At 58.4% G+C, this 24181-nt stretch overlaps 3 protein-coding genes across 3 annotated transcripts; 2 read left to right on the top strand and 1 right to left on the bottom strand.

Moving 5' to 3' along the window:
• The first annotated feature begins 2187 nt into the window (after nt 1-2187).
• Nucleotides 2188-6147, top strand: KIF12 (kinesin family member 12). Its single transcript, XM_041423113.1, is given in 17 exon segments — nt 2188-2301; nt 2304-2428; nt 2554-2632; nt 2714-2835; nt 2987-3062; nt 3183-3317; nt 3403-3538; nt 3782-3873; nt 4086-4221; nt 4308-4426; nt 4538-4642; nt 4730-5001; nt 5177-5348; nt 5435-5509; nt 5586-5707; nt 5812-5948; nt 6083-6147. Coding segments are annotated over 17 exon segments (2082 nt in total).
• Nucleotides 6148-6308: 161 nt separating this feature from the next.
• On the bottom strand, nt 6309-11797 carry VTN (vitronectin). The gene is made up of 9 exons (XM_041423016.1): nt 11556-11797; nt 9736-9878; nt 9164-9283; nt 8407-8691; nt 8161-8300; nt 7750-7906; nt 7492-7641; nt 6673-6945; nt 6309-6491 (listed from the first exon to the last, which is right to left on the bottom strand). The coding sequence occupies exons 2-9, from the start codon at nt 9860-9862 to the stop codon at nt 6373-6375; spliced, it is 1371 nt and encodes a 456-aa protein (XP_041278950.1). The 5' UTR covers nt 9863-9878; nt 11556-11797; the 3' UTR covers nt 6309-6372.
• Nucleotides 11798-13001: 1204 nt separating this feature from the next.
• SARM1 (sterile alpha and TIR motif containing 1) lies at nt 13002-23318 on the top strand. The gene is made up of 9 exons (XM_041422983.1): nt 13002-13474; nt 15865-16483; nt 17569-17781; nt 17904-17995; nt 19005-19240; nt 19335-19428; nt 20386-20575; nt 20665-20786; nt 21274-23318. The coding sequence occupies exons 1-9, from the start codon at nt 13056-13058 to the stop codon at nt 21401-21403; spliced, it is 2115 nt and encodes a 704-aa protein (XP_041278917.1). The 5' UTR covers nt 13002-13055; the 3' UTR covers nt 21404-23318.
• The last annotated feature ends 863 nt before the right edge of the window (nt 23319-24181 follow it).

Raw genomic sequence — 24181 nt, 5'->3', positions numbered from 1 at the left:
GTCTGTTGGTATGAGAAACACTGATGTGGCATCTAAGACACCACTGAGATGTGAAACTTCCCTCTCCCTCTGCATCTCCTGTCCAAACCTTCCTCTGCGTGCACAGTGAGGGATGCACGGTGCTCCCAACCCCCTGCCATATGAGAAACACTGATGTGGCATCTAAGACACCACTGAGATGTGAAACTTCCCTCTCCCTCTGCATCTCCTGTCCAAACCTTCCTCTGCCTGCAGTGAGGGATGCACGGTGCTTCCAACCCCCTGCCCAAGGGTGCCCAGATTCTGGAGGTAGGGAGGGAGGGAGCACCCCTCAACACTGAGCCCAGGGATTTCTCAGGTGCTGTGGGACAGAGAGCAGAGCCAGCTCGGTGCACCCACAGCGGGGAGGGGACACTCACAGCAGGCCCTGGGGACCCGGACACCTGCCGGGTGGGCGCTCTGCCAGGGCCAGACACAGTGATTAATGCTCTGATGGCAGCTAAGCCCCCCTGGAAACACGGTTTAATATCCGATCCAGGGAGATCTGCCGGCACCTGCGAACGTGCCTGCGGATTAGGGGCGGCCGCGCCACAATCATCCGTGGATACGGCCTCAGATTAAGGTATTTTTTCCCAAAGATTAGTCGGTATTAGGGAGCTGATGAGGAGCTGTCCCTGCTGTGGCTGCACCGGCATTTAGGATATTGGATGACATCCTCGGAGCCTTTGGGACCGGCAGTAATTCCACACCCTAATGAAATCGTGGCGCTAATCCGGGGGGGCCGCGGTGCCAGGAGGGTCCCTAGAAGCCAGGGGTCCTTGCCACGGCTATGGCTCGCCCAGGTTGGTGATGGCAGCGCTGTAGATGAGATCGGAGATGGAGCCCAGCGAGGTGGGGAGGCCCCGAGCAGGGCTGTGGGATGGCGGCGGTGGCAGGGCAGGGGCCGGGCACGGGATGCTGGCGTCGGGAGGTGCCGCGGGGGGACCCCGCTCCCCGGGCGGCGGCAGCGGCGGTAGCGGTGGCGGCTCCGGCTTGGCGCTACGGATCCTGCGGGCGCGGCGGTTCTGGAACCAGACCTGGGACGGGCGAGGGGAACTGTGAGACACCGACGGCGCCCCGACGGGGTGGCCTTGCAGAGGACAGGGTGCCCCGGGAGGGAAGGAGGAAGGGATGGAGGGGAAGGTCCCGCCTGCGCTCACCTGGATCTTGGCCTCGGGCAGCTGGGTGAGCTCGGCCAGGCGCTCCCGGGTGGCGATGTCCGGGTAGGGCACGGCGGCGAAGGCCCGCTCCAGCTCCGACAGCTGCCCCCGGCTGAACGTGGTCCGCCGCCGCTTCCGCGGCCCCCCCGGACAGGGACAGGGACAGGGGCACGGCCCGATAAAGAAGAAAAATGAGAGGGTGGAGGAAAAAATATCGCCCGCCCCGTCGGGGAAGCGGAGCAGCGGCTGGGGAGCGCGGGAGGTGCCCGGGGCCGCGCTCATCCTGCCCGGCTCCCCCGGGCCCGCCGCCGCCCCTGCTTTTATCCCCCCCGGGTCCCCCCCGGCGGGCTGGGACCGCCCCGAGCGGGCGGTGCTGTCCCCCCGCAGCCCTTCCCAAGGGCTCCCGGGGCCGATCCCAGCTCCGCGCCCCCGATGGCAGAGCCCCGACAGCCCCGACTGACTCCCCAGCATCCCCGGGGACCACCAGCTGCTCGTACAGCTCTCCCCGCGCCACCGTCGGGGCACGGTGGGGTCCGTGAGGATCCCAAGGCTCGGGGACCCACCTGCCACCCGCCCCTTGCGCTCCCTCCCCGGCTCCCCGCCCTCCCCCGCTCGCCCCCCGCCGTGCGACCGCCGCTCTCCCCCAGGGCTGGCACCGGTCAATGTTTAACCGGAGCGGTGGTACCGGTTGTGCGGGGCAGCCGGGGCCGGCTGGGGGTGGCTCCCGCCGGGACCGGCCGGGCGCTGCGGGCACCCCGAGCACCGGGTGTTGGGGGCCGCATGGAACCACAGGGGGAGTGGGGCGGGGACCCCCAGCCGGACCCCCGGACCAGAACGCTCCCACGGGGCCAGGACAGACCGTAAGTTGTCGGGGAGACGGAGGAGACAGAGGCCACACCGTCCTGGAGCAGCAGGACTTGGGCACTGGACTGCCCGACTGATACAGACAGCGGGGGGTGGCATCCCAAAAAGGCTGGGGAGGGAGACAAGACTGTCCTTCTGCGGCGACATGGCGGGGACAGTGAGCTCTGTCCCCTGCCAGGCCTCAGGGCACAGTGGAGGTGGGAGCGCGCTGCAAGCACAGCACGACCGGGGGTCCCTCTACCCCGGTCCCCGGGGTGCCCGCGGGCAGAACCCCCCAGCTGGGGGGCACCCACCACCCCGCTGCCCTCTGTTCCCCAAAGGAGTCCTGGAGAGGAGCCGAGGGGGCCCGTGGAGGGCAGAGAGACGCGTCTGAGAGTGGTGCTCAGGTAAGGGGAGACGGAAGGGCTCAGGACGTGGCAAGAACCTCCCAGCCTGGGGCGAGCTCACAGCAGGGCTCCCCAGGGTCCCCGTGCAGCGACACCTCTGTGTCCCGTCCACACCCCGCCCTTAGGGTCCGGCCGCTGACCTGCACGGAGACGCGGCGAGGTGACCAGCAAGTTGTGCACAACCTCGGTGACGGCGCCGTCCACGTAAGTGCCACCTCCCCGTGGGGGTGTCGGGCTTGGGGAGGGCTGCGGCACCCCCTGAGCCGCCGCTGTCCCCACGGCCAGGTCAGCGCGGCCAGGCACGATGCCACCTTTGGCTTCAGCGCCGTGTTCGACGCCGGCGCCTCGCAGGAGGCTGTGTTCGAAGGCAGCGGGATGAGGCAGCTGGTGGAGCTGGCCATCGACGGGTGGGTCCCGGAGAGCCCCCCGGGGGGCCCAACCCTCCACCCACCCCACGCCGGGCCTTTCCGGCGCGTTTGCTCTGCCCGGGCTGTGTCGGGAGGTGGCATCGCTGTGCCACCGCCTGCGGCCGTGCCTGACGCTCGGCATCTTCCACAGCTTCTCCTGCACCGTCTTTGCCTTCGGGCAGACCGGCTCGGGGAAGACCTACACCCTGATGGGACCCCTCGGCCAGGTACAACGCTGACCATCTGACCTGATCCTGGTGGTGGGATGAGCCCTTCCCACCCGGGTATGGGCTCTGGGAGCGGGCGGGTGCCCGATGTGACCGCTGACCATCCTGGCATCTCTGCAGAGGGACACCCAGCCGGCGTCCCCTGCCCTGCTGGGGCTGATGCAGAGGTCCTTCACCTGCCTCCTGGAGCAGAGCAGGAGCCGTGGCTCTGACCTGGCTCTCAGCGCTTCCTACCTGGAGATCTACAACGAACAGGTGAGTGCCTGCCCAGCCGCCCCCTCCAGCCCTGCTGGCACCCTGTGCCCCGCTCTCCCGGTGCCTTCCCTCTGCCATATCCCAGGTCCGGGACCTGCTGAGCCCGGGACCACCGTGCGCCCTGCCCCTGCGCTGGAGCAAAACCCGCGGCTTCTACGTGGAGAACCAGCTCAGTGTGGAATTCGAGAGCCTGGAGGCCATCGTCAGCCTGCTGCTGCAAGGTGCTGAGCCGCAGGCACGGGGCTGGGACATGTTCAGGATGTGCTAGACCCGGTGTGGGGGGATGCAGCCCCCCACAGGCTATCCCCAAGGCTGGTGGCACTCTGATGGCAGCCAAGAGGAGCGGCTCCCCGAAGAGCTGCAGAGCCAAGGCAGCTCTGATCTGGCAGGGGGTGCTGGGCAGTGGATGCTGTGGGCTTGGGGCAGAGATGTGGGTGTCATGCTATCAATTCCTCCCCTGGCAGGATCCCAGAGGCGCCGGACCTCGGCACATGCCCTCAACAGGCACTCGAGCCGCAGCCACGCCCTTCTGACCATCCACGTCCGCAGCCGAGCCGTGAGCGAGCACCCTGCTCCTGGGCAGGGCTGGGGGCTCAGGGCTCAGCGCCGGGGTGCAAACAGCCCCACGGTGGGGGGTCACGCTCTCCTCAAGGATACCTGGGTGGGGCTGGAGTGAGCAGCTGGGAATCCTACCCAAGATCCAGTGCTGTGGGCCATGGGGAAGGGGTGATGGGGGCCAAAGCATCACCCCCCAATGTGGTTCTCCAGGCCAGCGCCTGCCCGAGCAAGCAGGGCACACTGTGCTTCGTGGACCTGGCTGGCAGCGAGCGGGTGAAGGAGACCGGCTCCAGCGGGGAGCTCTCTGTGGAGGCCAACAGCATCAACCGCAGCCTCCTGGCACTGGGTGAGGGCTGGGGAATCTGCCCTGGGAGCGCCCTGCTGGCCCCCACCAGAGCTTTGTCACATCCTTTGTGGCTCACCCTCCGGCAGGACACTGCATTTCCCTGTTGGCCAAACCCCGAGGGAAGCGAACGCACATCCCCTACCGGGACAGCAAGCTCACCCGGCTGCTGGCTCGCTCCCTGGGCGGCTCGGGCATCACCCTGATGGTAAAACCATGGAGGAGGCTGGGCAGGGGTCTCGCCCCGTGGAGGGGAGGGCTGGAAAAGGATGGTGGCCCTCTAGATGACAGTCCAGCAGCATGTCTTCCTCGTTGCTAGGTCGCCTGCATCTCCCCGTCCTCACGCTGCCTCTCAGAGACCCTGAGCACACTGCACTACGCCAGCCGTGCCCGGAAGGTCACCACCAGACCCCTGGCCAACAGGGTATCACAGACAGGGACCCCCTCTGAGCTCCTCTCCCCGCTACTGGGACCCGCCCCGACCCACCCCTTTATCCACCCACCCCTCCAGGTGTCCCGGGAGAAGCTGCTGCAAACCTTGGAACGAGAAATCCATGCCCTGCAGCTGGAAAACCTCTCCCTGCGCCAGCAGCTGTGCCTGCCCAGAGTGCCGGTGAGGAGCACGGAGGTCGCAGGGAACCCTCCAAAAGCATGGGCAGGCTCGGGAGACAGGTACGGCCCTGCAGGGCAGCTCCCAGAGGGAGCAGTTCCAGAGGGAACCCCAGCCTGGCCCAGCCTCTACGGTCTCCTGCGGGACTTCGTGGTGGAGAACGAGCAGATGAGGTATGGGAGGCTTGTGTGGGACCCCTGAATAGGGGATCAAGGGGCTGCCAGGGCAGCCAGAGCCCCTGGCTGGCAGCACCCTGCACCAACCAGCCTCCCCCCGTGACTCCCTGGGGCTGGGCAGGGCTCTCTGGTGGCTGCCAATGCCCTGCCGGGCTTCCTCACTGCTCCCCAGGCAGCCCCGTCTGTCCCCACACCTCCCAGCTGGCCCATCCCACAGGGCCACCCGCAGCTCCTGTGACAGCCAGCCCCTGCTCCGGAGTGCCTGCACCCTCCACGTCCCCTCCAGGCACCCGGAGAGGCACCGGCGGCCCGACACCACACCCAGCTCTGTGCCCCGGCTGCCGGTGAGAGGGGGGCCTGGGCTCTGCATCCTGCCCACGGCAGGGTGAGCATGCACACACCACCCACCCACTGCTGTCCTCTCTTGCAGAAGCTCCCTCCTGCCTCCAGCTGCCCAGGGTGCCCGCAGTGCTGCCCTGGGCCAGCTGATGCCACCATGTTCCAGGTACAGCCCCAGGGGTCTCTTTGGAGGGGTGGCACAGGGGTGGCACAGCCACCTTGACTGCTCTGCTCACCCCCAGGTGCTGCCAGTGCCCGCTGTGCCACAGCCAGTCCCCCCTGAGGGAAGTGCTGGACAGGAGGACACGGCTCTGCCTGGCTCCTGTCACCCCCACGGGCACCCCCAGCCGCACCAGAGGCAGCGGTGAGAGCCGCTCCTTGGACATCAGCTGCTGCTCAGGAATTCCTTGGAGTTTCAGGGGGTGGTGGGACAGTAGGTGAGGGTTTGTTCGTGTGTCCTCTTGGCAGGAGTCGTGGCAGAAGCAGGAGCTTGTCTCAGCAGCCCTCGCTGCAGCGGGAGCTGCCAGGCCCCGAGCGCGTCCCCAGCCCCGAGGGAAGGGTCATCCCTTCAGCACCACCGTGGCCAGGGCTGCCAGAGCCCAGAGGTGAGCAGGGCAGTGCTGGGAGACCAGGCAGGGTCTTGGATGGACACCCATCCCTGTGCACAGCCACTCGCACAAGGGGCTGTGCACTGATCCCGGGGAGATGGAGACCTGACCCTGCTGCTCCCCACTGGCAGCTGCTGGCACCGTCCCTCTCCTCCAGTGGGAAGAGGCACTGGACTGGCTGGCAGAGCAGATCTGAGCTGCCACAGGCACGCCATGGATGGGGCCAGCATAGGGATCTGGCACAGCCTTGGGGGGGACAACCACAGCCCTTGGGGACATGGGACCTTGGACTGCAAGGACTGCACAAACCACAGCACAGACGGTTGGATGGATGGACAGACAGATCTCTCCAGCCTACATGGCCCTCACAGTTTATTTCTGTCTAGCTGGGGCTGTGCTGCTGGTGCCTCCAGGGATCCCATCAGGTGCTCTCCTCCCCGGGCTGGGGGCAGTCCAGCCAGTACTGGGCGATGGAGCGGGGGTAGCGCGGCCGCACCAGGTCCACGCGCTTGGTGCGCAGGTTGACACGGTAGTACTTGTCTGGGGAAGGGGACGTGGCGGTCAGGACTGTCCCCAGCTCTGGGGAGCTGCCAGCCCTCACTGCCAGCACCTTCCCACTGCATCCCAAAGCCCTGAGCCATTGCAGAGAGAGAGGAGCTCTCCCCATGCCCCTGCAGCCCTGGTCCCGCATCATTCCCGGATCCTGCCAGACCAGACTCACCTCCTACAAAGAAGTAAACACTCTGGAGCATCTCACACGTGGAGCCCGACAGCCCATCGCTTTCAACACCTGCCGAGTCGGGGTCATTTTGCAGCCAGCTCCAGAATCCCAAGTTCAGTGACCGGTGGTGGTTGTACCTCTTGCGCTGGCGGCGAGACTTCCTCCTGCGGGGCTGGTGGGAGGCCACGTAGATCCTGCCGGCCATGGCAGCGTCCAGCCGGCTGGGCACCCCCCGCCAGTCCCGGCTGATGTACCACGGGCCATTTGCCCCAGCTGGAAAAGGAGCAGAGGGTGAGTGAGAGGGGTGTGCTGAGCCCACGCCCACAGGCAGCACCCAGCAGCTGCTCCGAGACCCACAGGAATGCTCCAAAGGATCCCAGCCTGGATGGGATGTGTGACAGTGACACAGGCCAGGCTGAGCCAGGAGTGTCCCCCAAGGCTGGGATCTGCTGAGCCCCCTTCTCCTCCTCTCTGTCTTTCCTTTCCTCTGCCCAGGGCTGGGGTTTTGCTGTGGCATCTCCAGCTCCAGTGACAATAAACAGTCCCCAGCAGTGACACCGTGGTGTGAGGCAGCTGGTGGTGGGTTTGGTAATGGGGGGCATAAGGGCTGTGAGGGTGGGATTTGGGATGCTGTGGGAGGTGCAGCTGTGGCCTGGGGGGTTCCTGTGCATGGCCTGGGCAGGATGTGATGGCTCATCCTGCCCACCCTTGCTTCCAGATATCACTCCCTCCTCCCTGAGTGTCTGATGCCTTGTGCCCTGTCAGTGCCCGCTGCTGGGAACTGCCAACCCTTCCCCCCGGGTCTGGCCCAGCCCTTACGCATCCTGCTGCCAAAGAGGAGCTGGAAAACATCCTCCCAGCTGTCCCTGTTCATGAAGGCGTAGTGCTTGAACACCGTGGAGGGGGAGGACTTCTCGCAGTCGGCCTGCGTGGGCTGCTGGGCAAAGTCGTAGGACCAGTAGTACTTGTCTAGGAGAGGATGAGCATCGTGTTAGCAGGGAACGAGCACTGGAGGGGTGTCCAGCCTGTGCCCAGTGGTGCCAGGCTGTGCCAGGAGCAGGGGGCTGCCCCCCTTACCCTTGAAGAAATAGACTCTCTCATTGCCGTGGTAGCTGTGGGCGGGCAGGGCGAACGCTGCATCCACGTTGTCGGGGATGCCCTCAAAGCCCTCGGAGATGTCCCGTGGGTACCCAGGGTCCAGGGCTCCGTCATCAAAGCGCCAGTACTGGGTGCCCTGGGGGGTGGGGGACAGAGAGGGGTCATAGGTGCAACATCCCCCACCCACAAGTCTGCCAGGATCAGCGAGGGGATGTTGGGGACCCCCATCATGATGCTGTGGTTGCTTGGGGTCCCAGAACAAGCACAGGGATTTGGAGTTTCTGGCAACCACTGTGTGTGTGGGTGTTTGGGAGCTGCCAGAAGGGGATATAGAGTGGGTTGGGGGGTTGTGTTGGACACTCTGGGAGTACCTCTAGCCCTGCAACCCACCTTGAAGAGGTAAGTCTTGCCCTGGCAGTTGATGCGTGTGAAGGCTGCATCGATGGGGCCCTCGATGCCCCAGACATCACTGATGAGCTTGGGGTAGCCAGGCCTCACACTGGTCTTGTCCAGCTCATAGAAGTACTTCCCTGGGGAGAGAGGAGAGGTAGGGGCAGCAGGAGGGACTGCAGACACCAGCACAGGGTGACAGCATGGCAGCATGTCCCACGTGCCTGGGGAAGGTCCCCAAAGTACCTCGGAAAGCATAAAGGGAACCATTCTTCAGGTCGGTGAAGGCATCAAAAGGTTTCCCGCTGCACAGCTCCTCAGGCTCCCCAGACACATCTGGGGTGGTGCTGGGCACCTCTGGCAGTGTCTCCTCGGGGTTTGGCTTGCTCTCTGGTGTGGTCTCCACCGGCACCGGGGCTGTGGGCAGCTCTGTGGGGTCTGCCACGGGCGCCTCGTCCGTGACAAAGTCGACAGTGAGGTTGTAGTCCAGGTAGTCATCCTCCGGCAAGGCAAAGACATCTCCCCGGGTCACTGCAGGAGGGAGCAGGTTGGTTCCCCCTGGGTTTGGGTGCAGGAGATGCTCCCTCCCAGGAAACAGAGATTTGTAGAATCGTGGAGTCATTAAGGTTGGAAAAGCCCTCTAAGATCATCAAGTCCAATTTAACCCAGCACTGTCAACCACGTCCCCAAGTGCCACAAGTGCACACTTTTTTAGAACATTTCCATGGACGGTGATTCCACCTGGGCAGCCTACTCCAACGCCTGAACACCCTTTCAGTGCAGACATTTTTCCTCCTAACCAATCTATCCAATTAGCACAGATCCCACGCTCCAGATGGTGATGAGCCAGCTCTCAAAACCCCCTGTGCTGCAACAAATCCTGGTGCTGACTTCACCCTCAGCCACAGGTGGGTGCAGAGCTGACCCAGCACAGACCCCACAGTGTGGAGCACCCAAAGCCACCCCTGTGCCCTGGCCAGGAGAGTGGCCATGGGGACAGTACCTTTGGCTTTGCAAACGGTGGAGTAGTCGCTGCAGCAGCTCTGGTAGTACACACAGAGGGTGTCACACTGGCACTTGTGCCCTGCATCGAAGCCTTCCTCACAGCGGCCCTCGCAGGAGTCTGCAAAAGCCACAGCTCAGGAGGGGTAATGGGGAGAGGGGCAGTGGGGCCCACGCCTCCCCTCCAGCCCAGCCCCATGGGGGAAAACAAACTTGGGGATGTCCTGGTTGGGGGTACCCCTCCCCTTCATGGTCAACTCCATCCCCAGGGGTACAGCAGCTCCTTGCCCTGCTCCCACTCAGGTCCTGCTGGGATGGGAGCCACAGACTGGGCTGTGCCATGCTCCCAGTTCCATGCTGGCAGCCCAGCTGTGATGGGCAGGGATTTGCCAAGGCACCACTGACACCCATGTGCTGCCCACTTGCTTTCTCCCCATCCTGCAGGGTACAGCCAATGTGGCCATGGCCACCACCCGCTCCCTCCCCACCCTGCCCAGCCCCTCCATCAGCCCAGGAACTGCTCTTTCTCCATCCCCAAAGCACCTGGCAAGGTGTTGGCTGGCTGAAACTCACCTTCTGCAGCACGGGTGGTGGCCAGCAGGGCCAGCAGGAGGGCAGGGAAGAGCAGCCTCATGCTGGGTGTCCGGGAGCGCGGCGCTCCTGTGACTGTGCGGGCTGGAGCACGGCAGAGCCCCAGCATCCAGTGTTTGCTCAGCCTGCCCCGGGGAAAGCAAACAGCCCAAGGTCGGAACAGGGGACAGGGACAGAGATGACCAGCCACCCAGCTTCCCCCACAGCCCACACTGAACTGGGAATGTCCGCAGGGGGACAGGACTGCCAGGAGGGTAAGCAGCTCCTCCCCAGCCCCGGTGCAGGTTGGGCACTGTTCATAGAGAGTGGGGAGGGACAGCAGAAAGACAGAGCCAGGAAGCAGTTTTGAGGTCGTGCCACACTCATTTCATAACATACCTCATGCTGTAAAAGCAACCAGCTGTTTCTCAGCCTGGTCTTGGCAAAGCCAAAAACCCAAATGAGACTGGATGGGGAAGCAATGCTCAGAAGACAAAGGGAAAAGCCCTGGGCTTATATTTGGCCAAAATATCACCATGTCAGAGGGCTTATTCTTGGGATTTCAGCTTTCTCAATGTCAGGGCTGGGAACAGACATGGGGAGCCCCAAGGTAGGGTGGCTTGGGATGGGGCAGGTGCCACCTCAGTGCCTGGGGACCAGAGGCCAGAGGTGAGTGGCCGGGGGCAGGAGCCCTCAGCACTTTCACTGCAGAAGACAAACAAAAGCCTGCGTATTTTGCTCCCGTCATTCCCTTTCCAACCAATCTTTCAGTTACTAATTAATGTCGACTCAGCTCTTTTGGCAGCTCCTGATATCTCTGGGATGTTTATTGAATCGGGGCAAGGAGCAAATGCAGACAAGGCTGCAGCAATCCTGCCTCTTCTGCCTCTGCTGGGACAGGAGCTGCAAGGGATCTGTCCCAGCCCTCGGGCAGGAGTGGTGCAGCTTTGGGCCTTACGTGATGCAAGATTTGGGGGGAGAGAAACCAAAGCAGGGTGCCCACTTTTCCAGGGGTCTTTCAGACACAGGCAGTTCCTGGCATTGTCTGCTCCTGGCATCTTGCTGGAAAGAGCTTTATTTGGTTTTGAGACAGGCATTCCCACCTGGAAGGCCTGGGGAGCTGAGGGCAGCTACCAGACATCAGCTTTTGGGGCAGAACTTCTCCTGCAGCCCTCACCCCACTCCTTGTCCCCTGGCCTCAGCTATGGCAGGGCTGGCATTGTCCCCAAATGCCAGCACCAGCCCGGTGCTGCACTAGGGCTTCGTCCCATCCCTGTTGAACCAGCCCTGGGGGACAGCAGCCCTGTTGGGGTTCAGGCTTGCTGGAGGCTCTGGGGGAGAAGGGCTGGGCATTGTCTGAGCTGCTTTGGCTGATCAGCTAAGACAAACCTCCCTCCTGCTGCTCCAGGCTCCCAACCACCAGCCACAGAGCCATGAAGGCTCAGCGAGCCCTTCCCTGCCAGGAGCAGATCCCAGGAGAGGGGTTGGTTGGATAAAGGGGCCCCGGGGAGCTCCTGCAGCCAAGGGCTGAGCAGAGCCAGTGAGGAAAACCCGGGAAATGGGGCTGATCCGCCAGGGCAAGGCTGGGAACGGCTGCAGTTCCAGAGCCCAGGCTGCTGGGTCTGAAATCTCTCCCAAAAAAAAAGCAAAGCAAAGAAAAACTAAAAGCAAAACAAAGCCCAGCTCTCTGGGCTAGTCAGGACAAGCCTAAGGGAATGGTTTGAATTCTGTTGCCCGCGGGCAGCAAACCCTCTGCTGCTCTACACTGCAACAGCCCTTATGGCTACCCCTGATTAATAGTAATTTATCAGAAAATTCCTTACGGGTTCTGTGCCGAGCTTCTCCCGCAGTTTTGCGCTGCTCGGGGCGTCCCGTTCGCCGTCCTTCCTTGTGGGATGATGTCCCTTTCCTCTGTCTGTCCCTTCCTAGTGGATTCAGAGAGGATTAACAGCGACTCTGTCACATGCAAACATCAACTCGAATTTAAGTCTCAGGCTGACCTGGCAACAACCTGGTTTTGGAGTCAAGGATTTAAGCTGCTCCTCCCAGCACATCCGAGAAATGCCCAAAGCATTTAAGCATTTCTGCCCTGAGCACGTCTGGCCTGGAAAAGAGAAAACAAAAGAGGCCCAGGCTGCCTCTGCTCTTTCTTTTATCATGCAAATCCAGAGCCCACCCAGAAGAGCTGCTCTGAATTTCCACCGAGCAATGGGTATTTGCCTCCTGCTGATACCGAACGGCTTCAAAACACCGAGCCAGGGTGGTCACAGCCTCGCCGTGAGCACCACGGTGCCTGGTGGCCTTTACCTGCCCCCTGTGTCCCCTCGCTGGTCACAGAGGGTCCTGAAGGGGTGTCCTGCAAAATCAGCGTGGGGGTCCCTGCCTGGCATGGGGGTGACACCGCAGCAGCAGCTCGGGCACCGTGGGGGATGTGGGCTGTGGGGACAGCAGGACGAGCTCAGGCAGGACAGGGAGTGGGAAAGAATGGTTTGGGCTGAAAATGAAAAATTTTCTAGTTCCAAATCCTGTCACATTCCACTGTCCCAGGTTGCTTCAAGCCTGGCCTTGGACACTTTCAGGGTTGGGACATCCGCAGCTTCCCTGAACAAGCACTTCACAAGTAAAAATTGTCCAAATCCTGTCACATTCCACTGTCCCAGGTTGCTTCAAGCCTGGCCTTGGACACTTTCAGGGTTGGGACATCTGCAGCTTCTCTGAACAAGTAAAAATTTTCTCCTAGAATCTAATCTAAATCTCTCACATTTTACTTTAAAACCGTTTCCCCTTGTCCTGTCGGTATCTATTCGTGTAAAAAAACCACTTCCCCTTTTATTAATGAGCCCTATTTAAGCGCTGAAAGGCCACAATCACAGGACCTAAAATTCAGGGTGGAAAACATAACATTTAGGATGGAAAACATAACATTTAGGATGGAAAACATAACACTTAGGACGGAAAAGCCCTCTAAGACCGACTCCAGCCGCTATCCCAGCACTGCCAAGCCCACCCCTGAGCCACGTCCCCAAGTGCCACATCCACGATTGTGCTAAATCCTTCCGGGGCTGGTGGCAGGAGGGCTCCGGGGGGCTCTGCAGCGGGAGGGGTCCGCAGCTGCCGGCACCGAGCCCCTCCTCGGAGAGGCGGCGCCTGCTCCCGGTGACATCAGCCCCGGGGACCGGGATGCTGAGCCCGGCTCGGGGAAGGCGGATCCCGCTCCGCATCCATCTCCGCATCCCCACAGGGCAGCGGGACGCATCCCCCCATCCCGTGCCCCCCACCCGCAGCAGCGGGGGGCCGCGGGGATGCGGCGGTAGCGGCCGCCGATGCTCGCCCTGCTGCTGTCGCTGCACGCCCTGCGCCGGTGCCGGGCCATGGCGAGCGCGGAGCGGCTGGCGGTGCCCGGCGGGGAGAGCCGGGCGGGCGGCGGGCTGTCCCCCGGGGTGGGCACGGAGGCGCGGGAGGCGCTGGAGCGGGTCCTGCCCGTCCTCCGCCGGGCCATCGCCCACGCCACGCGGGCGGCCAGCCCCCAGGGGCTGCGGGCGGCGCTGTCCGAGGTGTTCCGGCTGGTGGAGGAGGCCTGGGGGATGCCCGCCGTGGGGAGGGACGTGGCCAAGGTGCTGTGCGATGTGATCCGCCTGGAGGGGGGCCTGGACCTGCTGCTCAACCTGCTCTACACCGCCGAGCTGGAGACCAAGTGCCAGGCAGGAAAACTCCTGGAGCAGATCCTGGTGGCGGAGAACAGGTGAGTGTGCAAAGGGCCCCTCAGACCCTGCCAGCCCCCAGCACCGTGGGGCTTCAAGGGACCTTAAAAACCTCATCTCAACACCTTCCACAGACCGGGTTGCTTCGAATCAATCCAACCTGGCCTTCATCTACCTTCACCCATCCCCACGCCCCCCAGATTTCCCTGCTGTGGGTGCTCTCAGTTGCACAAACCCCTCGGATCCCCACCACATCCCCCCACAGCCAGTGCTGGTGTCCAGGCAATGCCCATGGGCTGCTCCCTTCCCCCACAGCTGGAGGGAGGAGGATCAGGGGTGCTGGTGAGGACTGGGGTGTCCTCCTGAGCCCCCTCAGCCAGGCTGAGCTGAGTCAGAGCATCTGACCCAAAGGCCAAGATGTGACTCTCCTTTGGCCATAACTGCAGCACGACGAGGACAAAGCCATCTCCCAGAGCCTCCCTGCTGCTGACCAGGGCTGGGGTGAAGCCATAAGGAGGGGTCAGCTGGCCAGCAGCCCTCAGCCCCTAGCTCAGGTGCGTGTGCTGCTGCCCAGGACAGGTGAGAGGTGCTGGGATGTCTCTGTCACAGCATGAGCACGGTGTGTGTGTGTGTACAAAGGTGCATGTGCACGCCTGACACATCCAAATCACAGCACCCACACGCAGCTCACCCTTCCAACACCCCAAATGCACCCTGCCAGCTCTGCCCTCCCTCAGAGCACCCCAGCCCAGCCCAGCCAGGGCTCTGGAAAGGATGTGGAGGGAGCCTGGCCAAAGAGTTGCTCCAGCTTTCTGGGGGATGTCTCTTGCTGGAGCTGTGGACTTGCAGCCTGAGCCTCACTTCATGCACTGGCAGGCAAAAATAAGCAGCAGCTAAATCAGGAAAGCCCATTAGGGTGGAATTTAATCCCAGGAATCATCACTGGCATGCTCTGCATTCAGCACTCAGCTTCTTAGCAAGAGAAAGCGTTTGCTGGAGCTGTTGTTTCTGCTCCAGGAGCAGTCCATGGGCTTGGAGCAGCCATGGCATTCCAGCCCCTCGCTTCCCAGGAGGTGTGGGGCTCCCCTTTGGGCCCAAGCCTCTCTCTTGCAGAACTCTCCCAGTCTGTGCCCAGCAGCAGAGGTGTTTAGCTGGGAGCTGGACAGGTCCTGGCTCCATCTGCAGCTGCAGGGAGCTGGGGACCTGTGTTTGTCATCCAGCTCCATGGCTGAGTCCGGGCTCACAGCCAGACCCGGCCTGAGGGATTCTTTTTTTTTTTCCCAGGGCTCTCCACAACATTTCCTGTCAAACCCACCCCAAGGTCAGTGAGAGCCCTGTGGGTCACAGGCTTCCCAGAAATGCTCTTCCTGCCTGCCAGCACAGAGGCTGGCGTGCCATCACCCCACCGTGGCTGGGGAACTGAGTGTGCCACTGTCCTCCTGGGCAGCAGGGCATGGGGCACCAGTGCCAGGGATGTCACTAACAGAGCAGCTCCAGCACCACACAGCCTCTGCTGAGGGCAGGAATGGAGCTGCCACCCAGGGAAGCTCATGGGAGCAGAGCCAAGAGCTCATCTCAGAGGGTGGTGAGGCCCTGGCACAGGGTGCCCAGAGAAGCTGTGGCTGCCCCATCCCTGGAAGTGTCCAAGGCCAGGTTGGACAGGGCTAGCAGCAGCCTGGTCTGGTGGAAGGTGTCCCTGCCCATGGCAGGGGCTTGGACCTGGCTGAGTTTTCAGATCCTTTCCAACCCAAATCATTCTATGAATCTGATTTTCCCCTTCCTCACTGCACTTTCAAGGCACAGCCCCATTCAGGTGTCATTTTATGCACAGGCCTTCCAAGACCAGCCATGGCTAAGCAGCAGCTGGTGGCCCTTGGCCACTTACCCCTGGCTCTTGCTGTTCACTTCCAGAAGAGTGCAGTGTGAGGAAATAAAGAGCTTCCCTCCTCCCTCCAGCTGCCATCCCAGGACAGACAGACCCCTGTGTCCCACTTGTGGACAGGGCTGCTTGGCTGCTCATCCAGGTGTGAAAGCTCTGTCCTGACAGCACTGACAGCAGCACTTAGGGGACAAACAAGTTTCAGTCCCAAACCCAAAACAGCTCCACACCACAGCAATGCTGGCCCAGCAGATCCATTTCCAGCCTGGCATTAACCCACCTTGCCTGTTAATTGCTACGAAGATCCTACCTCCAGCATGAGAGCATCCACTGAGGTGGTTCTGGGCTGTGCACCCCATCACAAATTCTTCCATCAGACCCACACAGGTTCCTCCAACACCAGCCTGTTGCACCTTGCTGCATTGCCTGCCTGGCAGCTGTGCCCTACAGGGAAACACCTGGGATAAATGTCACCAAGGCACGGGCCACACCAGTCACTGTTGTCACTCCCTGCATGTCCACCTGCCCCTCCTCCCCATCTCCTCCCCACAGGGACCGCATCGCTCGCATCGGCCTGGGCGTAATCCTGAACTTAGCCAAGGAGCGGGACATCCCCCAGCTGGCCCAGAGCGTCTCTGGGATCCTGGAGCACATGTTCAAGCACACGGAGGAGACCTGCTTCCAGCTCATCTCCGACGGAGGCCTGGACACCATCCTGTACTGGTGCCGCTGGACGGACCCCGCCGTGCTGCGTCACTGCGCCATGGCCTTGGCCAACTGTGCCATGTACGGGGGCCAGGCCAACCAGCGCCTGATGATCGAGAAGAAGGCGGCGGAGTGGCTCTTCCCGCTGGCCTTCTCCAAAGACGACGAGCTGATCCGGCTGCACGCCTGCCTGGCCATCACGGTGCTGGCCACCAACAAGGAGATCGAGAAGGAGGTGGAGCGCTCGGGGACGCTGGCGCTGGTGGAGCCCTTCATCGCCTCGCTGGACCCCGAGCGGTTCGCCCGCGAGATGCTGGGCAGCGGTGACAACGTGCAGGGCAGGACGGCGCAGGACCTGCAGCGCCTCGTGCCCCTGCTGGACAGCTCCCGGCTGGAGGCACAGTGCATCGCCGCCTTCTACCTCTGCACCGAGGCTGCCATCAAAGCCAGGCAGAAGAAAACACAGGTAAAGGGTAGGTTGGCCTGGAGGAAGGCGATGACAATGGGAAGGGGCGCCACAGCTGCGTTGGCACAGACGTATTTTATGAAAAATCCTTTTGTCAGGATTTTTTTCTCCGGAGAAGCTGGGAAGCTTCAGCTTCTCCATGTTGTGCTGCTTTGGTATGTGATTTGGAGATTTGGTGCCATGATCTAGTTGAGGTGTTAGAACATGGGTTGGACTCCATGATCTTAAAGGTCTCTTCCAACCTAGAAATTTTCTGATTTTGTGATTAATTGTTTACTCAGCATGTGAAATTGTTTTCACTTGATGACCAATGACAGCCACCTGTGTCGAGGCTGTGAGCAGTCACAGGATTTTATTATCTTTCTATTCCATTCTTTTCCTTTCCAGCCTTCTGAAGGATCCTTTCTCTCTATTCTTTTTAGTATAGTTTTAGTATAGCATTTTAATTTAATATAATAAATCAACTTTTTAAAACATGGAGTCAAGATTCTCATCTCTCTCATTCTCATCTCTTCTCATCCTGGGACCCTCAAACACAATCACAGCTGCACCTCGGTGTCTTTTGCTCACCAAACACCTTGGTCCTCTCCTGGCCCAGCACAGCTTGTTGGGAAGTGTGGCAGTCATATTTTCTGGAAAAATCCCCTTGCCCAGGATTCTTCTCCTGGGAAGCTGAGAAGCCTCAGAGAAAAAGGAAAACAATATTATCTCATTTGCTTCTCCTGTGTTTTGCTGCTTTGGGATGTGGTTGGAGATTGTTTACCAACAGGGGATTGTTTCATTGGTTTCTTGTGAATTGTTTTGTTTTATTGGCCAATCATGGCCAAGCTGTGTTGGGGCTCTGGAAAGAGTCAAGAGACTTCATTAGTATCTTTTAGCCTTCTGTAAGTATCCTTTCTGCATTCTTTAGTATAGTTTTAGTTTAGTATTCTTTAATATAATATAGCATCATAAAATAATAAATTAGCCTTCTAAGAACATGGAGGCAGATTTATCATTCATTCCTTCATCTGGGAACCCCGCCAATACAACAGGGAAGAGGATGAGGGGAAGCAAAGTGACATCTCCTCCCTTCGTGCCCCCAGATTTTCAGTGAGATCGGGGCCACACAGAGCCTGAAGAGGATTGTGTGCTACTCCACCAGCAGCACCACCTCCTCCCTGGCCAAAAAGGTGCTGCGGATGATAGGGGAGGAGGTTCCCCGGCGCATCCTGCCCACGGTTCCCAACTGGAAGTCCTGCGAGGTGCAGACGTGGCTGCAGCAGATTGGGTTCAACAAATACTGCCAGAGATTCCTGGTAGGGCTCTGTGATGGGGGAGGGACACAGGGATGGACGCTTCTGCCCCATCTCGCAGCAGAGGTGTAAGCGTCTCACCCAGCTTTTCCTGGGAGCTTTCCAGCCTGGATTTCTCTTGGCAGGATCACCAGGTTGATGGGGACATTCTCCTGAGGCTGACAGAGCAGGAGCTGCAGGAGGATTTGGGGATGGACTCCAGCATCACTCGGAAAAGGTAGGACCACCACCAGGGCACACTGGACTCCCTCAGGGCCATCATCACAGTGGCAGAGAAAGGGACAAGGTCTCTCCCTTTCCCTTCTCACAAAAACAGGAATGGAGATCCTCCAAATGCAAAACCTGGACTGCCAGGGCTTTTCCACTGCACTTTTTGCAGTCCCAGAGAGATTTCTGTAGTGGCACCACTGCACGGCAGAGGTGTGGGTGGGGGAAACACCACCTATGGCACAGGGCAGGTGGGATCATGCAAGTTACCCAAAAAGATGGGAACTTACCCCTAGCTGAGCTCCTCACACCTCAGTGTCCTGAGGACCAGCACTCCCATGCAGCTGTTCCTCTGTTTCCTGTCCCTGGAGCTCATCCTTCACCCCAGCGTGGAGCTGCACTCCCTCCTGAGCAGGTAAAATGTTGGAATTTGAAAGGCAGGGGACTCTCAGAACTTTGGGCCTGTAAGCCAAAGCTTAGAATTAAACATAGGATTTGATTTGAGACCTTGGAAAAAGCTTCCAAACTTAGGTGCTAGAAGTGGGAATGTGGATTTATAGTTTAAAGTAGAGACACGTTAAGAATAGGTAAGTTTAGAGTTTCAGAGTTTAAGATATAGAAAAAATAAAAGTAGTTACAGAGGTAAACAAGAAGTTTAAAATGCAGTACTGTAGGTTTGTGTGTTATAACATAACTGGTTAATAAAACTTACATTGTAGCATGAGTCCATAAGATAAAATATTTAAGGATTAAGTTAAAAGCATAAATATCCTTGTTAGCAGTGTTTTATTGGCCAATAAATCTTGCAACTACAAGCCTTGTGACCTTCTGAACCACGCGGTAAAGATGTGAGCAGAACTCACCCATCCTGCCTATGCAGAAGATAAGAAAAACAAACCACATCCCCTAAAACAACTCAGAATTCCCGTCTCTGACTCAATCTAAACTCCTTCCAAAACCCCCACAGTAAAAGACGCGGCACCACGTGTCTCCAAGCGCTCCCTTTGTCCCTCCGCCAGGTTCTTCCGCGAGCTGACGGAGCTCAAGACCTTCGCCAACTACTCCACCTGCGACCGCAGCAACCTGGCCGACTGGCTGGGGGGCATCGACCCCAAATTCCGGCAGTACACCTACAACCTGCTCACCTGCGGCATCGACCGCAACCTCCTGCACCGCGTGACGGAGCAGCAGCTGCAGGAGGACTGCCACATCCGCACCGGCTTCCACCGCGTCCGCATCCTCACCGCGGCCCGGGGTGCGCCTGGCCCGGCAGGGAAGGGGGTGGAGGGGTGTGTGGGGTGAGCTGCCGGGTGGTTTGTAACTGCTGGTGGTTGTTTTGTGCTGTCTAGAGACGCTGCACTCCCCCATCACGCTGCAAACCACGTCCGACGGCACCGACGTGTTCATCAGCTACCGCAGGAGCAGCGGCTCGCAGCTGGCCAGGTGAGCCTGCAGGGAAGGGAGAAGCCCAGGGGGAAGGTGGGTGGTCAGCTGTGGGAAAAGTGTGGCATGGGGAGGAGGGAGAGGCTGCCAAAACTGCAGATGAGGACACAGCACACGTGGACAGGCCAATTCCCAGTCCTGTCACCGCCACTTTGTGGCCACAGCTCTCTCCACGGAGAGCAGCAGGCACAACCTTCCCAGGATTTCTCCTGGGGAAAGCCTGTGAGAAAGCTCAGACAAAGAAGAAAACAATTCTTATCTCTACTTGCTGCTCCTGTTGTTTAGCACATGTGGAATGCATTATGGAGATTGTTTACCAAAAGGGATTTTTTAATTAGACTCTGGTGATGGTTGTTTTGATTGATTGACCAATTAGGTCAAAGCTGTGTCGTGACTGTCTGTAAGGGGTCACGGATTTCTCTCTAATATATAGTACAGTATTATTGTAGTATGTAGTATAATATAATATAACTTATTAAAGCAATTGTTCAGCCTTCTGAAATCACTGGAGTCAATGCACATTATTCCCTGGCTGGGGGTCGCCTTGCTACAATACCACTTTGGCACTGAGTGACCCTTTCCTCATCTGTATTCTTTAGTATAGTTTAGTATAGTTTTAGTTTAGCATTCTTTAATATAATATAGTATCATAAAATAATAAATTAGCCTTCTAAGAACATGGAGGCACATTTATCATTCCTTCCTTCATCTGGGAACCCCACAAATACAACAGGGAAGAGGATGAGGGGAAGCAAAGTGATATCTCCTCCCTCCTGTGGCTGTAGGGGATCACAGCAGGGTGTCAATGGGAGCTCCTGGTGTTCTCTGCTCATGCACAGACAGCTGGGCTGGAGCTGGCATCTCATTCCCTGCTCCTCTGTCTCACCGTGTCTCAGCCAACGTGGTGAGGCAGCAAATGAAACGTTCTCTCATGGTGCTGTCCCCTCTTGCCACCAGCCTGCTGAAGGTCCACCTGCAGCTCCACGGCTTCAGCGTGTTCATCGACGTGGAGAAGCTGGAGGCAGGGAAGTTTGAGGATAAGTTGATCCAGAGCGTCCTGAGTGCCCGGAATTTTGTGCTGGTCCTCTCAGCAAACGCACTGGATAAATGCATGGAGGACCCCGAGTGCAAGGACTGGGTGCACAAGGTAAGAGCTGCCACCAGGTGGGAGCTGTGTGGACATTGGTGGGAGGGAGTTGGTGAGGGCCTGAGCACCTCCATGTTCTGTTCCTGCAGGAGATTGTGACAGCCCTGAACTCTGGCAAGAACATTGTACCTGTTACAGACCATTTTGAGTGGCCAGACCCAGAAACGCTTCCCAAGGACATGAGGGCTGTCCTGAAATTTAATGGTATCATGTAAGTAAAGGCCACCTGTGCCACGGGGTTCCTTGACACCTGGGGAGAACAGCTGGCATAAGGAGTAGCAAAGAGCCTGAGGACATTGGGACAAACAGATGAGGGTGGCAGAACAGGTCAAAGGGACACTGAGTCACTCCAGGTGCTCCAGAGCTCGCAGGGAGCAAAGGTTCCCACCACATCCCTGCTGCTGGTGTTGTGCTGGGACTCCTCTGGGTGACAGAGGGGTCACTGCTGCGAGGACACACATCCTCAGTGTGATGCTGGCAGGTTTTACAGCTCACCTGGGTTTCTTCCCCCCCTGCTTTCCCTTTGTACATCCCAGCCTGGCAGGGCATTCCGCAGCACCCCTGGGGAAAAGGGAGCTCCTAGAGAGCTGGGGAGGAGGAAAGGGGTCTCTGACTCCTGGCCCAAATGAACTGAGCTATCTTGTGGCACCCCACACACGGCAGGAAAAGTAAGCATCCCATTTTTCCCCTCGATGCAGGTGGTCCCACGAGTACCAGGAGGCCACGATTGACAAAATCATCCGCTTCCTGCAGGGCCGCTCCTCCCGGGACTCCTCGGCTGGCTCGGACAACGGGCTGGACTGCCTGCCCTCCCTGGGGCAGAGCTAGAGCCAGCACAGCAGCCTCACAGACTCCCAGGTGACCCCTTTTTTTGTGTGTGTGGGTCCAAATTTATCCCTCCTGACTTTTTCCCACCTTTGAGAGAAAACCTGTGGCTCTTGCTCCCTCTTCTCCCTCCAAACACAAGCCCCTGGCCCCGGCACTCACTCCCCCAGCGCCTGGGGAGCCAAGGCAGGCTGGACTCTGGGATGGATTATATGTCTTCCATGTCCTCCTGTGGGGTGGCAGGACATGCATGGGGTGTGAGGAGACTGGCACCATCCAGACCCCCACAAGCAGCTGCAGCTTCCCCCAGAAACACGTCCAAAGAGGGAGAATCTTTGGAGGACTGAAAATCAGAGAAGTGTTGAGAATCTATCGTAAGAGGACACAAAGGAGAGAAGAGCAATTGAGAGGAAGGTGAGGCTCTGCTGTGTGCCCCAGGAATATTCCTGTGGACAGAAACTGAGAGCAGGAAAGGGCAAATAAAAACTAAGCCCTAACAAAATCTTTGTGTTTGGGAAAGATAACCCACAGGGGCTTTCTGAAGTGCTTTATCTTTCCCAGCAATGTCCCTTTATCAAAAGACTTCCACCTCCCAGTGCTGCAAAACCACTTTGTGCTCTTACCTCTGGCCGTGGAAATTTGGGGTTAGACCACGTAAAACTTCTGCAGGATCCCTGCAAAAAGTGCTTTTAAAATACCCTCCTTCCCTCCATCTGAAGTCTCAGCTTCATCACTTTATCAGGTCTGTATTTTCAGGGCACTGGGGGTTGGATTGTGACCCTGGTATACTTGAAACCATGCAGGGAAGATGCTAATTGCTGTGCTTGTGGAGTTATTCTACACTGTGGCTGTATTTTATCCTGCTCCTGTGCTTGTGCCTTCAGCAGGAGCTGGTCAATCTCTCTGCTGACCACCACAGCCCTGGCTGAGCTCCCTGGGGTTGTTCTGCTCACTGCTGGATGCAATTCCAAGTAGCACTTGTTTCTTCCTATCAACCTCTTCTCAACACCCATAAGGGCTTTTTGCAGTTCCTCACATTAAAATATCAAGAAAAAGTGGAGTTTTTGCAAAGGGCTGGCAAAGGATGCTCCAGGACCATCAGTGCCTGCTGCCAACACTGCAGGTGAGGAACCATGGGCATCCTGGCACAAATCCCTGCATTCCACACTCCAGGCTGCTGAATCACCTTGCAGAAGCAACAGGCTCCTCTTCCCATCCTTGCTCAAGAAGAACTCAAACTTTTCAGGAGGTAACAAAGAGTCTCAGCCACCTTGTCCTCCTCCTGGCTCTCCCTGGAGCCCTGCTTTAACTGTCAGGAACACAAACATGTTCTTCTTTTGGCTTTGATCCACAAACATATCAGGGGAAAAAAAAAAAAAAAAAAAGTTAATTCTGGTGCTTTATGGATAGTTCTTATCAGCTCACAGTTAATGGCATCTTTGCTCTCCAGTGAAAGGTTAATAGCCATATTTGCCCAGCATTCATCAGAATTAGAATCCATCTAATCTCCAGAATAAGTAACAAGAAGGCAGCAGATGAGCCCAAAGGTGAATCTGCCCAAGGATAAAAGCTCTTGTGAGCTGCTTCAGGGAAAAGCCTTCAGTAACTGAATGTCAAGGCCTCCATGACCACTGGAGCAGTCCCACACAAGCAGTCCTAAGGACTTTTCTCCCTGCAATAATACCTGGTAAGATGACTGTGTCTTGTTTCCCAGGAGCTCTGTAGCAGTCAGCCTCACTGGAGATTTACTTGCTCTGCACAGCTCAGGTGTCTCACCTGACCTGAGATCCCATCTCCTGCTCCAGCTGCCTGGACTGTGACTCCTCCTGTTTCCCCATCATTATCTTCACCTTAATGAACTTGCCCTGCTTCTGGCAAAGCATCCCATACCCAGCCCTTCCAGCTGGAGCAGACCCAAGGAAATTAATTCCTCTGTCCTTGCCCTCCCTCATTCCTTTGCTCTGCCACGTCACAAGTGTTTGGAGTTATTCAATCAGGCATTATTAATAAATCTGGTTTTTACTGTAAATCCCCTCCTCTTTGTCTGTATCACGTGCTTCTCTCCCTGCAGGCTTTTCACACTTGCTTTTCCTTGCCACCACGAAGCAGAACTGACATTGCCAAGCACCATTCCTGCAGGAACCCTTCACTTCCCACTCACCTTTGCATGGACTGATGCACTGGACCCCCAGGGACACTGCCTGCTGTCACCAGCCATGCCTCCACTGTTGCAACTCTTGGAGGACAGCCTAGAAAAACTTTGGTTTAATTTTTTTAATGAGGCATAATAGCTGCCATTGAATCTGTCCCCATGCAGAGCCAGGTTTCAGCTCACTGCACATCACTGAGCAGCTGCTTGAATTGGCACCCACGGCGTGGAGAGGGCTTCACTTCACAATCAGTTCACCCACAAACATCTACTGCAACATTCACAGCATGCCCTGTTCCTCAGGGAGGCCAATTCCAGGCTGAGCCCAGCAATCTGACCTGTAACTCGTACCTTCCCTGGCAAAACTGCTTGGGGCAAGTGGCATAACACCAAGTTCCTAAAGCCTCCTTGCTTCTCTGCTCCCCAGTTCTGCTTTTACCACAAACTCCCAATGGATAGGGACAAAGCTGGGTTAAACCACTTCACATTTTCTGCACACTGAGGGACAGGTTTCAGGTGAAGCTCTCCTGCAAGCTTTACTCTGGTGGTCAGGAAAAGCAAGTTTTGGCTGCTTGCAAGTCCCAAACCTGCATTTTCCCTGACTTTTCACTTTCACACACTCATCCTCCATG

Source organism: Onychostruthus taczanowskii, unplaced genomic scaffold (genome assembly GCF_017590055.1).
Source record: "Onychostruthus taczanowskii isolate IOZ18803 unplaced genomic scaffold, ASM1759005v1 scaffold75, whole genome shotgun sequence".
NCBI lineage: Eukaryota > Metazoa > Chordata > Aves > Passeriformes > Passeridae > Onychostruthus > Onychostruthus taczanowskii.
This window is presented reverse-complemented; position numbering and strand designations above follow the sequence as displayed.

Bases quoted from the DNA above. Each gene is read 5' to 3' on its own strand.
- VTN (XM_041423016.1), bottom strand. From the start codon at position 9,862: ATGCTGGGGCTCTGCCGTGCTCCAGCCCGCACAGTCACAGGAGCGCCG. The intron at 8,692-9,163 runs GTACTGTCCCCA...TCCCTCCTGCAG, and splicing joins CACCGTTTGCAAAGCCAAAG to TGACCCGGGGAGATGTCTTT. The intron at 6,946-7,491 runs GTAAGGGCTGGG...CTCCTTTTCCAG, and splicing joins CCTCTTTGGCAGCAGGATGC to CTGGGGCAAATGGCCCGTGG.
- SARM1 (XM_041422983.1), top strand. From the start codon at position 13,056: ATGCTCGCCCTGCTGCTGTCGCTGCACGCCCTGCGCCGGTGCCGGGCC. The intron at 13,475-15,864 runs GTGAGTGTGCAA...TCCTCCCCACAG, and splicing joins ATCCTGGTGGCGGAGAACAG to GGACCGCATCGCTCGCATCG. The intron at 19,241-19,334 runs GTGCGCCTGGCC...TGTGCTGTCTAG, and splicing joins CATCCTCACCGCGGCCCGGG to AGACGCTGCACTCCCCCATC.